The 19,274-nt window shown below is 32.8% G+C and overlaps 1 protein-coding gene across 1 annotated transcript in view; it reads left to right on the forward strand.

The window, feature by feature from the left end:
* LOC108775310 (EGF like, fibronectin type III and laminin G domains protein pikachurin) overlaps nucleotides 1-19,274 on the forward strand; it is a 105,024-nt gene that overhangs the window by 29,767 nt on the left and 55,983 nt on the right. The window contains exons 3-4 of the mRNA XM_018541639.1: nucleotides 5,304-5,533; nucleotides 8,515-8,833. Coding sequence (XP_018397141.1) covers nucleotides 5,304-5,533; nucleotides 8,515-8,833 — 549 coding nt within the window. The remainder of the gene's footprint in view (nucleotides 1-5,303; nucleotides 5,534-8,514; nucleotides 8,834-19,274) is intronic.

Consider the following 19,274-nt stretch of genomic DNA (forward strand, 5'->3'; position numbering starts at 1 on the left):
ATTCATGATTCATATTTCTAATAAAATTAGAACCAACAATAAATCATATTACGGATAATTAAATTTATCTTCTTAAACTATGTCCAAAGATAACGTCCAAAGATAAATCTATATAACTGTGTTACGTTGTCTTTAATATTTAAATTAATACAAATTTATTAAATGGTACGTTATAATAATATTAGCACTACTAATCAAATATTAAATGTAAGCGTTATTTTACTTTTATTTTATAAAAATTGCAGTAAGGAATTAAAAATTATATTTTTTTAATATTTGTCTTATTTTAAGTTTTGTTGATTCTTTTTCTCTCTGTTCTGTTTTTTTTTATCTTTTTTGTTATCTTTATTATTATAATATAATATATAATATTAGTTATTATCTCTTGTTATTGTATTAAAATCTCTCTCTCTCTCTCTCTCTCTCTCTCTCTCTTTGTATTGATTTATCCATTTATCTATTTACATGCAGTATGATGAACTATACGATTTGACCAATACTTGTTATTATGCTGATTCAAATATGTATACTAATATTAGCTTTCCATTGCGCTCGATATGTACGTAATTCATTAGCGATATCATTGTACATATAACATAGTATTATTCAAGTAGGTACCAAATATTTACAAAGCCTAAATCACAATATTTTATATAATTAAAATTTACTTCTTCATCAAAAACAAAAAACTGATTTTTTATGATAAAAAAATAATAATAATCTTATTTAAATCAAATGAAACATCTAATAAATACTTTTCTATATTTGCCTTTACATTTAACAATAAATAAACAAATTTTGATTAAAGATTTAAATGTTAAATTTGTGAAATTGTTCTAATTAATTATGACAAATTTATTTCACAAGATAAATAGTATCTCAAGTATTTAAAAATTAAAATAATATTTTTTACAAAACCTTGTTATCTCAAACAATTATTAAATTTGAAATTCTCTTTATAGAGATGTACAATGCCATATGAACACAACATAAGAGTTATTAACATTAATATTGATTGCTAATAGTTCGTTCGTTTGTGTAATATTGACGTCTCTCGATCGTTTTGATCGTCCTTCCTTTTAATAACGTTATTACGGCCGGTCTTGTAAACGCGCTTCACAACGAGCATCCTTTTTAAATTAACTCGGCAATGCGTTCCGTACAATCAGAATTGTCGAAGTTTCAGAAATATTCCAACGATTGCCTGCTGCTTCGGACTCTTAAGGCTTTTTAAATATGGTGGATACCCCAGTACTGCACACCGTTAGCAGCTATGTGCAATTTTGCTTTCGCCTCCTTCCGCGTTGCGAGGCGTAATGCTCGAAATGCATTTCGAGCTTCATTTTGAATTCAAGAGTCGTTTCAACCTTAATTCGCGAAAATCAACATTTCGCCAGCGATTTTTGCACCGCGCAAATCCAGGATTGTAATTTCTGATTGAACTGACATTCTCGCAGTAATAAGATCTGATTGTTATAAATTTTGTTGGTCGTGATAAATGCAATTTATTCTTATAATTTAATCGTAGTCTTTTTTTTAGTGTGAGTAAATATCTTATTAAAAATGTAATGTTTTTTTTTCATTTTAAATCTTGAATCATTTAAAATTAATCCATTTTAATCTATTTTATTTGCACTATCTCGATCTGTTTTCAATCTTTGAACTAAATGACCGTAAATCGTAAATTATTTTATAATCGTAAGTTATTTTATCGATAAATTGTACTTCTATAGATATAAATTATATAATAAAAGACACATATTTTTCTACATCTTAAACAATTATCACTCTAAGTAAGCAATGTGTCATACTCAACATAACTTAAAAACACATATTGTTTGTCGCGACTATTATAAAGTGAGTTCCTGTAATAGATTCTATTTCAGTATTACCGTGATGCGCGTTCATGCATATGTAGGTCGTCCATGCTATGTACGTTGTAATATTTAAATATGTTTTATTATTATAATTTTTTAATATATTTCTTGTAAACATTTATTTTTAATTACAATTTAGTGATATATATATATATATATTTACAATTATATTTTATAAAAAATGTTATAATACATATTATTGATAATATTTTATTATAGTTTAAAACTTAATATGATTTATCTCATCGAAAATTGTATTTCTTATCGTGATAAAATGTGGGATTTCTGCCATAAGTTTTCATTTTTATTTCAGTTTATACATTTTATTCATTCTTATACACTTTTATATATTTTTATATATTTTAATGTTATTTAAATTTTATCCAATAAATTGGGTTAATTTTAACGAAAGTGATAGAAAAGGAGGGTTTAAATAAATTCAATTTGGAAACACTAATTTGATATATTATGATATATACATATAAAAACACTTTACATATAATATATATATTGAAGATAATCCTTATCTAAACTGCATTTTGTACATTTTTCTTATTTTGTCGACAATATTGCATTCTCTCTACGTTTCAAGACACGGCACATTTTATGAATCGATAAAATTCGGATTAGCATCAATTAAGGTCTATCAGGCGTCATTTGAATAAAAATAGCTGGCGTCAAAGGCTTTTGAATTTGAGCAAGTTCAAGAGGCGTCCACCTGGTAGTGGAAGCTTCGTATACGACAGACCCATTAAATTTTAAATGCCTGGGGATTAAATGCCGGAGCTCGCTCGCCACTTGATCCACTGGCACTGGTAAGTATCGTGGCAGAAGCTTTGGCACACAAGAAAATCTTGTTGAAAAGAAATGGTTGAGTGTCCTCTTGAAAGATTGTAACTTTCGAACGAAGTAGTTACTATTGAATATATTTGCTGCAATTGTTTGCAAACGCCATTGTGGTGTTTACACAAATAATAATCTGTATTTATAAATTGAGCTATATATTTTAATATTAAATATATGTTTATTGTGTATAACAATTAATTATTGTTATTTTCAATATTATTAGATCAATAAGCGTTTGAAAGAATTAAGAAAGCGAGAACTTAAAACATCAAAGCGACGATACTTCAATAAATAATATATCCTCCAAACGATGTCAAGAATAGCTGCACACATGTAAGTATGTTCAAACATTTTCGAACAATTTATTATGTATACGATGCATAGAAAATTTTGGAGTTGCAACATCGTAAACACAATAACACATTGTTCGAAAAATTTTTGAACATACTTTTTCATACATGCGATGCGTCACAACTTTTCGAACAGGTCGTGAACTGGCAAGGGCGACAAACTTGTTGGTTTTATTCATGAAGAATATTATGTTACATATTCAAGAAGTTACTGACCAACTGTTTCAAGTATATCTACGGAATCACCGATCGCTTTTTGCTCCAAAAGCATGGTGTTATGGAGCGCGCGCAACACTGCAGTTTGTGCCCACGGTCGGCGCAAATGAATTCTCCCCAAAAACGAAATCCAATACGAAGCCTGAAACCTGCGTTATCTGGGTGGCATCGATCTCTATACACCCTATGCATTTCTCGTTTCGATGGTGACTTTCGATACTGCCGCCACCGCCCTCGCTGGTTACGTTCTCTGGCTCGGCGTTATTATTCCGCAAGCCCGGTAATAACCAAATTAACGCTATACACGAATTTCCGATGCGGCACACGTAGTTGTGCGAGGCTTACACCGATAGGGCGACCTGCAAGCGTAAGCACCTAAAGTTCGGTATCGTGTGCCTTGCCTCGAGCGATCCAATGCTGGGCTTTGGTCCTCGCCGTTACTCTCTCTCTATCTCTCTCATCTATGACACATAGCGATGTAAGCGAGTTTCGGTCAGCGTTCAAGGAACTCGAGGAGCGCTATCCACTACCCTGCCAACATAACTACTCGTGTGTACCGTACACGTGGAAACTCATGTGTGACCAACGGATAAGTTCTTAACGACCCTGCACCTCGGTGCCGCCGCCATCGCCGCCGCCGCCGCCGCCGTCGCGCCAGTTGCATGTGCAGTGAACTGGTCGTGCTGTGCAACAGTTCGTGGGATCTTAACGAATGTGTCGCGAATTCAGCGTAAAGTTTTGTAAAAGAGAAATTGGTAAAAGAGAAGGATGCTAAGAGAAACACACCCCATTTCGTTCTTAATATTTTTTGAAATTCTGATGTCGCTAAATATATTAATCTATACTGCATATTACATAGATAGAATCCATGTTACCTTTTCCTCTTCAATTCAATTTATTGCTGATATTGCGAACACGCCGAGCTCTTGTACCAACTGCAGCGTTTCGTTTATTTACATTTAATAAACGCAAGGTTCGTGTGCAGACGAATCTGAATTCAGCGAAATTATACCAATTTCAATTAATGGCTCATTTAACTACTGCCACGTTAAGTTATTTTAAATTATAGATGCAATATGACGAACGCGTCAAGCTTCGTTAATATTCTATTTTCTTTTTGAATTAATAGAGCAATTTGTCATCAAATGGGATGGAAAAACTGCACTTTCACGGTACGCGCTGTAATGAATAATTAGTTACCGTCTGGTTTTGATAGCTAGATAAAGTGAATTTGAAGATTGAAGTCGAGATTGAATTAAGGCATAAAAATTCATAACTGTCTTTTGTTAAGTAATTATTCGTAAAGTCTTTTTTCTTGTTTAATATGTTTAATCTTTTTATGCATATATTTAATCTATTTATAGATTTTATGTTAGAATTTTAAATTAGAACGCGCGCGGGATTAAATTAAACCCAATTATGGTTTGAGGTAAATGATTTTCTGGTTTTTTAAGAGGAAAAGTTGTCACCATAACAGTACAATTACTTATAATTATTTAAAACTATATATGAAATGTCACAAAAATCTAAAGCTCCATGCAAATTCAAATTAGCTAGAAAAGAAAAACTATCAGATGGGTTAGAAATGGCACAGTCGTAATTGAAATGTTAAATGTTTCAATAATGATTAATTGTTAAATAAACAGAGATTAATTTTTTGACAAATTAATGATATACAACACATATATTTGTTTGTATACAAATTAATATTTAGAAGAAAATTATAATATTAACAAAGATAATATTATGTTACAATTATTGTAACTGCCATGCGGCATAAAGCTGTCAGTAAATATAATTCCCACAATTAACAGGCACCCCTACAACAAGAATTAATTGGAATAGCGAAAAAGAGGCAACAATGACAGAAATTCTTGAAATTCGACAATTTGTCGATGTCAATTTTCTATAAAAGCGATTCTAACAGACAACGGTGTTATCTCGCGGCTTATTCAATATTCCAAACTTGTGCCCGACAGTTTTTCTAACAGAATGAACGGCTATTTCGTTATAGAACTCAACTCGACATCGCCATCGACGAGCGAACTCGGCGACCTCGTTGACGAGAGCGACGAGGTGAACGCGGACAACGTAGATGACGAAGATGCGGTCGAAGATATTCTTTATATACGCGGTGCAACCTTCACGATACATCTGGATGCCCCAGCAGAGAACTCCTCCGTGAACACGACGAAGATAAACGAGGCGAACGCGGATCGGATCGAGCTGCACGCCACGTCTCAGGTAACATTATTCGCCATATTTTCTGGGTTAGCTTGTCGTATTGCTCCGTAAGTGTTTGCATGTTGTTCTACGATCATTTGTTATGTAGGATTTCAGAGGGATATTCTATGTGAAAAATCTAAGGTCTTTGATCTACAATAAAAGTACGATAAGACGATGTCAGGGGGCTACTATTTTATTACGCAAACTAAGTCCACGATTAATGTTAACGTGATAATAACGGGACTTAAATTTTAATAGCCCTGCTTACTTTTATATACAATATAATATTTTTTTTTTTTAATTGTCACGTGTTGGTAATTACACATTATACTTATTCTTCTTAAACTTGAGAATATTATTACATGAATATACGTATTTAACATTTTATTTCGAATTTTGCAAAGTTAAGCAATACTATGGCATTTTGTTAATGTATTTAAGCGTGTTAATTGCTGATGATCTCTTTTTCGAGGTTTTTAAATTAAAATAATTATTCCATAAAAATTTGTAGCTCTACTGTTTTTTTACAGTTTATGTTATATGTACTATAGATTTTTAATAAATACTTAGCTGTACTCTATATACAGAAAAACATATGCGTTTGCATGTATTCTGCAATAAATTGTGTTTAAGTATTTTACTTTTTTTTTTGTAAATATTTTTATTTTGTAAATATTGTTTTTTAAACAAGAACACTTTTTGAAAATGTATTTCTAAGGAAGGTTACATTACCAGCCCTATTTCTCTTTGAGTCATTTTCAATGTCGTCACATTTTTATAAATAACATCTCAAGTAATAAATGTTTGAATCTAGAATCGATTGAGTAACACTTTGATAAATGCAATCGTTAAATTTCAAAATTTAAATATTAATTATTTTAACCATGTTATTGTATAAAATATAAATTGCGTGCCATAATACACTTTCTTCTCTATTATTAATATTTCTTGAAGCAAATTGAGAAATAAAATAAAAAATGCAATTGCTTGAAGTGGCAAATATAATATTGATATATATATATATATAAATACACATATTATATACGTATGTACATACATATGTATATATACAAATGCATATTTATATATACTATGAGATTTGACTAATTGACACGTGAATACGAATTCAAACTTCGTTCTATTGATGTAGAGCAAATACTCTATATTATATAAAGGAATTGTCAATATCGCAGAATTCGCACTAACTGCGAATCTAATTGATGGATGTGTCCACGTGCCATCACCGTCCGTATTAAACTGGAGAAAATCGATCGAACATTGTCTTTGGGTTAAGCACTCCAGAATAGAACATTCCATAAAGGAACATAAATGGATGTCTATGTGGCAGGTATAGAAATAGTGATTACGAAATCGGGCACAAATGTTCTCTGAGGAATCTTCCTTTGAGCTAGAATTAATTTCCAGTACATCTCTAAAGGACATGAAGTTTTGTATGATTATAAGGATTCGATCCGAACGATTGTTGATATTAAACAATATGACATAAGACTTTGTCTCTCTCTCTCTTTCTCTCTCTTGTCTCTTACGTTGTATTATAATAATATGTATTCACTCTTTTTAAATATTGAAAATTTTCTTTCGTCATGACGAGCAAAATTAAATTAAAGATGATAACTATCGATGTAAGAGATAATGTTATAATTTTACTAAAATATATATATCAGCTGATAGAAATTAACCGAAATTGCAAATGAATATTAATATTGTGATTGATTACGGGACATGTTATTAAAATTTAATAAAATGGAATTGATACAGAAATTTTGATGATATCAAATTAACACGCTGTTTGACCAAACCAATGTAATATGAATTCCATTCTTTTTCTGGGGTTAATTTTCTTTTCCACAAATAGATAAATAAATTTATTTAATATTTGGTAAGTCTCTTGGCATTAAGCGTAAGGTTCGCAGCTTCTAGGACAATCTTTATTCAAAAGCCTCCTCAAATAAAAAACATGAGACGTGCAACAGGTACTTCACATCCGCTGCAGCTTTCTTAACATGCAGCAGGCTACCCCATTATTTCTGAAAATTTCTTGGCCTCGAATCGACAACAGCGAGCAGAAGGATCAATAAGTGATGAGGCGGATGTCAGAAAGCGGGTCAACCCATAAATAATATTCTCTTCTCTTTGGTTGCTTACTAAAGTCGTGTACTTTCCTTACGTTGTTATGCTCGAAACTATGCGGAAAACACGTTTTCACAAAACTTTCTTTAACTTCCTTTTTGTTCAAGCGTGTCAATCTTGTTTAAAATTTTCTTATTTAAAATATAAGTTGATATGACATTTATTTTTCACTAAATTAAGTTGTTTTTTGTTTTTTTTTAAAGTTTATGCAGTGTACTAATTTAATAACATTTTTTAACGCACATCATCGAGTCTCCAATTATTCTTTGCGTTAAAATATGTTTGCTTTTACTTTCTTTTAATTATTCACTCAGTCATTATTATTCATAAATGCGCGGGTGTGTCGTAAATGCGTGCGTGTGTGTATGTGTATCGTATGCTTAATGCGTAGATGCACTATGTATATGAGTGTGTCCGCAGTGTATTGAGCTTGGATTCACAGGTTTGCTAAGCCCAAATGACTATGCGAATCAGTCATCCCTGCGGGAAAATTACGCTTGTATTAATGCAGATAGGTTAATTATGATAAATATGGTACCTTACAGTGTGTTAAATGTGGTTTTATGAATATTTTCGAATGATTTAATTAAGAAATCTGATTCTACAATGAGACATGTACCCGTATTGAAAGAGTAATTAAAAATAAATAGTTAAAAATTTACAATGACGCAATTACTTTGTTTAATTATAAACGCATATAACGTAAATAGACATATAAGAAGAAAATTGGTTTTCCTTTCTTAGATTTATAGTTTCTTTTCAATGTTAAACTTTTATACGTGTAAACCAATACGAAGCAATTCAATATGAAACCGGTGATGACATTTCTTGTTCCCGTGGATATTCAGGGCCCAAATCTGGAGCAAAAACTGCCATCCACGATGGAGAGCATCGTGAGCACTGAGCCAGCATGCTCCTTGGATTGCGGACCGGCTGGAAATTGTTATATCGAGCAATCTCGTGGAGATGAAGTCGACGTAGTGATCGAAGACGACGACGACGACGACGATGACGACGACGACGACGACGACAACGACGACGACGATGACGACGACGACGGAGCCGTGGATCTTGAGGGCAATACCGTGAACCTCAGACGAAAGCAAGGAACATTCAGACAGAGATGCCAGTGTCCTCTCGGAAGAGGTGGAGATCGTTGTCAGCTGGGTAAGTGACATTTTTTTTCTTTATCTCTCTATTTGCTTTTTTTGACCTATTTTGCTTTTTTTTACCTATTCCGTGAATATACCATATGAATAATGATACATACAAGAATTTTTTCCTCGGTTAAACAACCATTTTGCCTTTGCAATGCTTTGTAAAAAAGAAAGATGAGAAACACATATCGATATTGATTTTGTCATAACTTTTTGCTTCGAAACTCATTCTCTCAAAGTGATATTACCGCAAAGGCAAAGGAACAAAAAAGTGCTATCAAATATCGCGCAACCACGCTATATGAATCTTTTATCCATTGTCCCTTCAATCAACGTTAGATAGAAAGAAACGCATTCAGAAACGTAAAGTTAAGATCGATAAACAAATAAAATTGACGTGAGATATCGATGGGTGATTCTTTCTCTTCGCGAAAGTAAACTTAAAATCGAAGGGTCCTGCAATCGAAGAATTGAAAACTTGCTCATCGATCGCCCCCGGTTTATTACGTTCCGCGCAAAACTTACGGTATCTAAGTCGAAAGAGTACTGTTTTCGCCCCGAGGTCCCGAGAGTTCCGTGCATTCGAGACGATCAAATCTGTTTGCACCTGGTTGCTTTACGGAAACTCCCAGGAAACTCGGTACGGGGTGCTCTCGGTAATCTCAAACTTTTAACCCTTTGAGATGCCCGCTGTGCTGCGCGCGCGCTGCTGTCCAGCGAATAACATTAAACCGTTAAACGCTCTTGAGGATCTTTGGAGACCTGTCGTCACGGAAATGTAAATTGCCGATGGCATATATACGAGAAGTTCATCATGCCATCGGCCATCTTGAACACGACATGGGAGATGAGGAGGATTACGTGAATATTCCTGTCAATTTAAGCGGTATTTCACATCAATATCTTAACAACTACATATCTAATTTATTAAAATCGTTAAAATTGATACAAACTCTGCTATTAGTTTTTTAGTTTAATTTAAAAATAATTAAATTAAAAAATTAAATAGCTGCTAGAATGATTTATAGCGAGATAACAGAATGATTTATAAAAGAGATAATAGGCAATAATAGAAACAGATAATAGTTTCTGATATATTATATAAATCTATCTCATCGCGGATTTTTGTGAACATAAGACACGATAAATTTAACAAAGTATGACAGTACAATGTAGTTAAAAAGCGCAAATATAGTAATACAAAAATATTTTTCTCCTTTATTAGATTAATGATGTCATAAACGATTGTACGTTTTGATATATTTTAGAGTTCTCAGCAATTAAATACATAAAGCTAAAAATTCATCCTTATAGTTTATTAGAATTGAATCACAAAACAAATCGTCAAATCCGATTATGATATATCAATCTAAATAATATAAATACAACATAAATACAACTAAACTTTGACAAGATATAAGAATTGTTTATGTTATTTGTTTTTCTTCTGTTACCATAATTCCGTATAGTTGATCTGTTATAAATCTTTAGAACGCTTTGTAATGATAATCCTCCAATCAATTCTGGATATACAGTAAAATGGAGGAATTGCGAATACAGGGTAAACGCAAACGATATTATTGTAGTATATCAGAGTAGTGGTAACCTGCTATTTCTCGTATTCAGATAGTTGGATATATGCTTACTGCCGTAATATAACTTGTGACCATAGAGAACATACACGCTGTTTAAGCTGAATACCGTTATATATTTTCGATAATTTTGATGTAGGAAAGAATGGAGGAATTGTGAATATTTAAAGAAAAAGTTAAATAAAGTTCTCGATTATTTATAGAAGTCTTTATTCGAAGGATATATTGACTTTAACCTGTTTACCAATATTGTGCGAGACAGTGAGATTTGTAAAGATTTTGGGTCAAACACAAGAACTACGAGTGAGGACCACGGTACGTTTTTCGATACAAACATAATAAACATGGATTAAGCTCGTGTTACGTAGATCGGGCCAAACATAAACACGATCAGTTTACGCTCGATACGTGATCGACTTTGCTTTGATTGTAGCTAGCACGCACGGTCGCGCTGTCGGGACTTAAATCGTAATACAAAGGGGGTTAAACTACAATCATTTATATATTATTGATAAACTGTAACTTTAAACGAAACCCCGCCTGGGCATTGCTCCGCATGACGGCGCGCGGCGAATAATTCCGAACAGCAAGGGCTCTGTTTTTTATTTAAAATTATAGTTTATATTGATAATACATAAATGTTCATTATTGTATATTTTAAAACCAAATAACCAGAGTATCTCTCTTTTAAATAAAGACTTATATTAATAAATAAGTAATTATCAGTTTTATTTAATTTTTTTTAGGTGTTCATAGTTTCCCTCTACTTTCCTCTACTTTCGATACTTACGATTTCCAAACGAATTAAATACGATTTTCGTTTATTTGGAAAAAGTCGAGATCTGCTTCAGCATTATCAATACCAAACCAATAACTGAACTGATTTACCAATATTGACATTTTGTGGATAACATAGCTTGAACGAAACAATACGTAGCGTCAAGGCTCTAGACATCTGAATATCAGTTTTAGAACATTGATGTGTTTAACTAGTATATACAACAAATAAAGATTATATCTTTCTATTTGAATAATAAATGAAACATATCTTCTTTATTTATCAAACATGTATTAGTCGTCGTTTCTACTATGATCGTTCGAAATGTACGGATTAAACTACTCGATATTCGGTTTAATCTTGCAGAGTGGTTTATATTGCATCATGGGATTGCATGGGATTAAGCGGCAGAAAAATTGCGAGAGGAGATCGATGGTTCGTAGTTTGAAGTATGTTTTACGCCTCAGTATTTGAGTGTTTTATCGTGCAGTTTCCGTATATGACGCGAATCGATAACAAGAATTACGATATGGCAAAACATTCATCTAGTTCTCTCATGACAAGCTGTACAGAGCAATCGTTTATTCGAATGTCTGAACCAAAATGATATCTCATAGCAGTTTAATTTTTAATTGTTTTAAATTGATTTCTTCATCCAAGACTACGATAATTAAAAAAGAAAAGATATAATGTAAAATACTTGAATTTGCAGATTATTACAATGAAATATTTTAAAATGTTACGCATACAAAATACTGTTATTATGCAGCACATCGAGCGGCTCATAATTAAAAGAAGTAGGTCATAAAGCGAATAATAAATACATACGTTTTTGCTTTTATTTATCGAAGTGAACACATTAATAATGCGTAAAGATATTATTGTTGTTTGTTTATTTTTGAAGTTAATTTATTGCTACGTGATTGAAGAATTACAGAAAATTCTGTGAAAATACATGAATGTGGTAAAGATTACCGATTTGTTCATTGTAATTCTATATACGCTGTGCGGTTGCGTTATTGATGCTAGTTCCGAGAATGATGGTGCTTACAAGTATACAACAGAAAGCAAATGCTTTGTAGGAAAAGCAAAAGATTATTCATACGAAATGTCGGATATCCTTTTGCTTTATGCGTTCGCTTCATGCTTTCGCTTCTACCTTTGCTAAGAGCGTTTATTCCGCTTTTATTTACACGAGTCAATAACGCTTCTGTGTAGTACAAGCAGAGTTAGAAATCCAACCTGCAAAGTGGAAATAAAATAATATAATGGAAATAATAATAATAATAATAAAATTAATTATTAATATATGTTAATCATTAATAGTATAATTAAAATAAAATGTTAGAAAGCTGTACACTATTAGTTAATAACATCATGTTTGTACATATTTTTAAAGGTATTTTATTTATACAATGTGTATAATGCTTTTAATATATTAATTTATAATAATTAATTTGTTACATATTTTAAACAATTTAAACTCTATTGGCTGAATAAGTAATATATACTATATATATAATTTTATATATTTATATAAAAATTATATTAAATACTTTATAGAGTAGTTACATTACACATTTTTTATATATCGCACGTGATAATAAGCAACGATATTCTATTGTTACTTTTTCCTCATTGTCCGTTATGTATTAATATATAGATAACTGTATACGTCAGTTTTTCATGAAAACGCGCATAATTCAGACGTCCACAATTTACACGCATTTTGATTGTAAACGATACTCTACATTTTGTACCTTGAATGCATCGTGTTACAAGAGCTGGCTGGTTTTATATTGACCTAGTACAGGATTATTCGCCACCTTGTTATTCGGCGTGGCCAAATTAAGCCTCGCTGAGCGGCTTGGTAAAACCACGAAGTGGGCGTTGCCTGACAGTTAATTCCGCTTGCGAAGGTTTAAAGCAAACGCGACCTGCAAACCGACTACCGAGTCGTCCTCGTTGATTCTCTGAGCAAGATCTAACGAGCTTAATTTATTTTATCAACGACGCCCACTGCACACCGCGCGCGCTCTCGGTTCCTGTTTATACATATAAATATTTATTCTTTAGAATGCGAATATGTCCATTCTCGACAAGAAATCCAAGTAACTAAATAAATCCAAACTACGAATATTTGCGCGTTCAAAATATTGACTATCAGCCTGGAGCAAAAAACAGACATAATAGAATAGTCAGCAGATTCAATGTAATCAACATACAGATGCAGATAAACTTTGAAATGTATCTGTTATGAACTTGCATGTTTTTTTATAACGTGACTCAATTAGGACTTATATTAATCAGGAGACGCGGTAGTAGTGTTTAAAAACTGAAAGACACTCTTATCCCGAGCCACCATAAAGTCCATTTTTCGTTGTTATATTCAGCAAAATTTTATTATTTACTTGTAGTTTTCACATAAAAACAGAAATAGATAAACAATGGTCGCGTTCAGCAGACTCAACTATTATGGAGCGGATTCGTAAGTGCTCATTTTGCTATTGATGTATTTTTTTAGATCATCCAATAGCAGCAACCACTAACCCGCTCCGCAATAGTCGATTCTGCTGAACGGCAATATTTTTTAAAAGAGTGCAGTTTGTAAAATACATGTTCTTATGATATTTCAAAGTTGTCACAGATTATAGGAAAGAATAGCAAAATTAAATTATATATCTTTCTTTCTAGTTTTTAATCAGAAGAAAACCACAAATAAAATGTCAAGTTTAAGTAATAATAATTACGTCTGTAAATATATACACCGTAATTATAATTACGCCGAGAAAATTCACTCGTAATAAATCACGCTTTGCAGAATTAAGATCGGCAAAACAATAATCTGGCAGGGTGAATGTTTAATAATGATAAATATCACGCATTATTCAAAAATAAATGTGAGAGCAAGACATAAAATGTATAACTGTAATTTCTTCTACTATTTAAACGCGAAAATAGTATCTCCGACGGCTTAGCACGGAAACAAAAATTTACTTGCAGCTGCCGTCAAGACGTAACTTCAGGCTGCTACATTTTAATAGTGATACATTATCCGGACTTTTAATATTACAAAGTGCAGCTCGGTAATTCCGCATCATCCGTCCGCCATCGCGAGGTGTGAGAGACGGCGCGGCTTTGCTGTGATTTATGTCACGGTTGAAGCTGCGCACGCGGCGCGATGAGCGGAAGAATTATTTTTTCGCAGCTGCCGCTCTTCTCTCTTCCTCGTTACAACCGGACATAAATCAAAGGAACTTCCGTGCCATTTCAGCCAAAACCGGAATCCGCCTCACGGGTCATATTACCTATTTTTTATAATAATTTAAGTGGCGATGGAGTATGTCATGATAGTACAACCGTGTTAATTATTACATTTCACCGAATACACGAAGAAAAAGGATCTTGTCGCAGCAAAACAGTGTAGTTGTGTGTATCAGCAAGTTTCATAATATTACTACCGTAAATGTAAGTGACTTGGAGCAGCATGTACTTTTGTTAAATTCAATCGTGATAGCCACCTATATGAGTATCTCTAAAAAAAGTTTAAATTTTAATTTTTCTTTAATGACCCATATGGATGGATGCCACGAGTGAATTTAACAAAAGTTATATACTGTCCCAAGTTATACCTGCACTATCCTAAATCACCTTACATTTATGTATACGGTACTCTTTACTATATACAAAAATGCGGAAAAGAAATATACAGTATTAATGATTACAAAATTCGTAATTGCCATGTATATACAAAATAAAAATTACAGTACTTGCAGAATTGTCAGAAAAGATCAAACTTACAACATTTTCTTTAACGTCGAGCTTGGATCTTTAGCTCGATCTTTAGGTGTTATTATAATTTCGTGTGAATTTATTTATTACGTATGTAATCTTTTAAACCGCGCGCCGAACAGTTTTTCGGTCTTGAAACGCTACTCTACGAAACTACCTTAATAATATCACGAGTTAAATTATCTACCAATTTAACAGTTTTGATGCTTATAGCATCTTGGATCTTAATAATGATGAATGACATATTAAAATCTATGAATATTAAGAATCTGCAAATAATTAATTTATATTGCGAAAAATATCTCGGCCGGGAGTCAAACCCGGATCTCTCACTTCCATGCGAGTGCCCTACTAGTTAGATTACACTTAGAGGCCTTAATTTAAAAAATTGTTCGGCGCGCGGTTTAAAAGACTGCACATAATATGTATATAAATTCACACGGAATTCTAATAGCACCTAGCTCGACCGTTAAAGGCGCAATTTCTCATTGGTTGTGTTTCTCACATGTACGGTCCTGTAAGATTTAATATTACAATATTTTCCTTAGTCTAGAGCACTTTTTCGTAGGAATTATGTATACAGGACCATTGAGAGAAGCACCGACCTAAATAACCGGCAGTCATTGTCTCTTTTAGAAGTAGGTAATTGTCGGACAATTGCCGACCATTCTGCACAACACGGTGCTATTATACTATGGTTATGATGATCTTCGGCCGCTGGAGAACCCGGCCGACCGGCCGACTGAGCGAAATCCGGCGAGATTGGCGCATCGCCAAAATGGCGTTCCACACGCTAGATTAAGCAGATTAACCGCGCGCATCTCCAGTGGGTATTGTAACGCTGGACAGAGAGCTCGGCCCAAATGTCGTTAAATTCTTGCTGTTTGCGAATAAATCGCACTTTCCTCATTATGTGATTTCTATTCCATGAAGGAAAAACACGAACGTTAAATGTCTGATAGGATATAATTGTCGTGTCAGTTTGTCAGGACAGAACGATTAAGATGTGTAGCTAATTGAATAGTCGATTTTTCATCGAAAGATGTAATCGAATAAAAAGTATTTACTGCAATGTGTCTTACATAATTTCTTTTTATTATTTATTTAAACTATAAAATTGTAAATAAAATCGCTACGTATTACTGGTTTTCAAAACTATTTGTGCAATAATAAAACAGACTTAACAAATTGTGATGTAAATTGGTACAATTTTTTAATAACGCGTCCAAACCATGATAGCTGACGTATTATTTACAAGATAAAGCCCGACTTACAATTGCGTAAACGTAGTTGTAAGTGGTTGTAGTTGTAAGAATTGACTAATCACAGTCGAGTATTATTCTCCTCGTATTCAACTGTGATTAGTCAATTCTTACCATCACAACTACTTACAACTACATTTACACAATTGTAGATCGGGCTTAAAAGTGGTTATAAATTTATTTGCTGCGTCTGACGCAAATGCACTAAACTGTCTGGAACTTCATTTATTCACTGCTTGATCTATCAGTAAGCTGCATAAAAAAACTGGCAATGCTTTTAGGTAAAAATCTATGAAAAGTTGACTCTGATGCGTCGAAAGTGAATGTTAGACGAGCAGCCTGTTGCATTTTTAATACAACGTAATGTGTTTCGAGGCGTTAAATTCTCTTTTCGTCTACCTAAAGAAACGAAACTTTCGTTCTGAAGCGTTTGATTGAGTAGCCTGTTGCAATCTGATCGTGAACAATTGAATAATCTAATAACGCGATTGGATCGAAATTTCAATAACCCCGATGAAATTATAAAACTGCTAATAATAAGTCTAGTCTGGTTAGGAACTTGTTTTGTTTTTAAAATCATAAATATAACATATCGGTTATTATCAAATATTAAAAGACGATAAGTAAACGAGCCAAGCAAAGAACTAAGGTATAAGAATTTTTCTATTACTTATAATATATGAACTAAATAATAAAATTTATATTTATTTTATACGCATTCATATTCTTAGACACATATATATGTTGTAATTATAATTTTTTCTTAGACTAGAATTCTTTCTTTCTTATTCTTTGTTTTATTTTTATAAATAAAATTTGACTACATTAAATACGCCTGAGTTGAACATTTCTCGTTGCTTTGGACAAGTATAGTAGAATAGCAAAATCTAATTGTGTGTGTGTGTACGTATCACATCATGCTTTCAGTATCGATCGCTTATTCCGTATATCTAGGTATCCGACTACAGGCTGGTTAATCGAATTCATGAATAATTTCGAACTAGTCAAAGTCACGAACTACAACATAATCAGTTTCGCTAAAATGACATATTATTGATTCAAAATAATAAAGAGGAGAAAATATAGAATAACAAATAGACTGAATAATGAATAAGTTAATAAAATAAATGTAATAAAATCAATATAATTGACACATTCTCGATTTAAACTTTATTTATTGACGTCGTCGCTTTTCGCGATGATGTTATATTTTGGACATTGATGTGTTTATTAATGTTTTCGGATCTTATACAGAATGTCTCAAATTTAAATGGCCAAACTTCGGGAGCGTGTAGGAGATGAGAAATTAAGAAAATAGTCCTTCAGAGATATTCTCGTTGTTGTTTTATTTTGGAGAAAATCGCAAAGAAAGACAAAATGTAATTTTTATGTTTGTAAAATGATTGTTTAAAATGTTGGTCTCTCTTGCATAATTGTTAGTTGCTTAATTATTTTTAAGTCTAAACATGAATCAAATGAGGAAGTGTATAATAATAAGCAACAAGCAACAGATAATTGAGGAGAAAAAAGATGTGGCAAGAAAATATGGTATCTCGTCAAGTTGTGTGTCAAAAGCTTTCTTATTAAAGTAAGAAATCTTGTGTTAGTCACATCTCAATAAAATAAATAGTTATCAAAACATTTATCTCAGTGAGTGCTACATGTGTGCTTAAGAAGGCTCTTTCAATTCTGCTTTGGGGCGAAGATAACCTCTTTATTGTCACATTTGGTCCCGAATGTGTGACTATGAAGAGGTCCTACTGTATTACATGTATCATTGGAGTTTTATACAAAAACAATAATATTCCGTATTTTCGAAAATTACGTTTTGTTGTTTTGCAATTTTTTCCAGAATGAAACAAAAAACGAACATGTATATCTAAAGGACTTTTTTTCTTAGTTTATCAATTCTCTATACGCGCCCAAAGATTGGCAATTTAAATTTGAGACACCTTGTATATAATATGTATAAGTAATCGATATATGTTAAAATTAAATCAGTTACTAACTACTTTTTTAATTAATAAAGCATATTTACAATTATATTATATATGCTGTAATCAAAGCGTGTTTGTTTGATCTTTATTATTGGTAATTAACTTTAATTTATATTGAGATGTTTGCCGAATTTCACATAAGGTGGCTCATTTAAACGTAAAACGTGACGACGTGATAGCATTAGCGCACAACCGCGAGTTCGTCGCATTCGGGCGTACACACTTAAGCATATACATACGTAACGACTACGCGAACGTAGAGTTGCGACACGTTGCTATCGCGCACATTACCGAAGTGCATCTACTTACTCCAAGACGCGCACAGTTGCAAGATATAATTCGGTTATCGCATTATCGGCTCATAAAGCGCCCATTATCGCTCGCGTGGCACGATTTCCCTGGTTGAAAGGCTTCATTGATAATTTGATATATTTTGAACGCGCGCGAGCCGTCTGTCGCATCTCGAATCGATGGAAATCTCGCGCGAGGTGTTCTGATCATCCGCGCGGATGAATTATGAAACGCGATCAGAATTTGCGTCCGATATCCTCATATTCCACTTCGTTAGCGAGACGGCACGATATACGTTCTTATCGAATAGTAAAATTCAAGAGGATATCTCCTACAAAGATCTCAAATCAAGTTGACGCACTTTTGTGTTGCAGAAAACTCTATCAGTTTTTTGTTTTTATTTTGCCAATCTGAGATATTAAATTACAATGAATTTTTATTTGTTTATACAAATGTATAAAACATGATATGACTATATAACACGTGAAAATATGCGATATGGATCGATGACGAAAGAAATGAAAATATAAAACGTAATTCTTTCTCCACAACACACACATTCTAAATGTTAAAAAAGGCCGTTGAGATATATTTTCATGAATACAACAGATTTCTCGTTTCTTTACGGAAGGAATAAATGGATGGCTGTATCTTTTTCACGTGAACTAGAAGGTGTCATGAATTATCGTAACATTCCAACGCTTTCCGTCAAGTTCTACAATTTTTATCCTACCCATTT

The sequence above is a fragment of the Cyphomyrmex costatus genome, unplaced genomic scaffold (assembly GCF_001594065.2).
Source record: "Cyphomyrmex costatus isolate MS0001 unplaced genomic scaffold, Ccosl1.0 scaffold297, whole genome shotgun sequence".
NCBI lineage: Eukaryota > Metazoa > Arthropoda > Insecta > Hymenoptera > Formicidae > Cyphomyrmex > Cyphomyrmex costatus.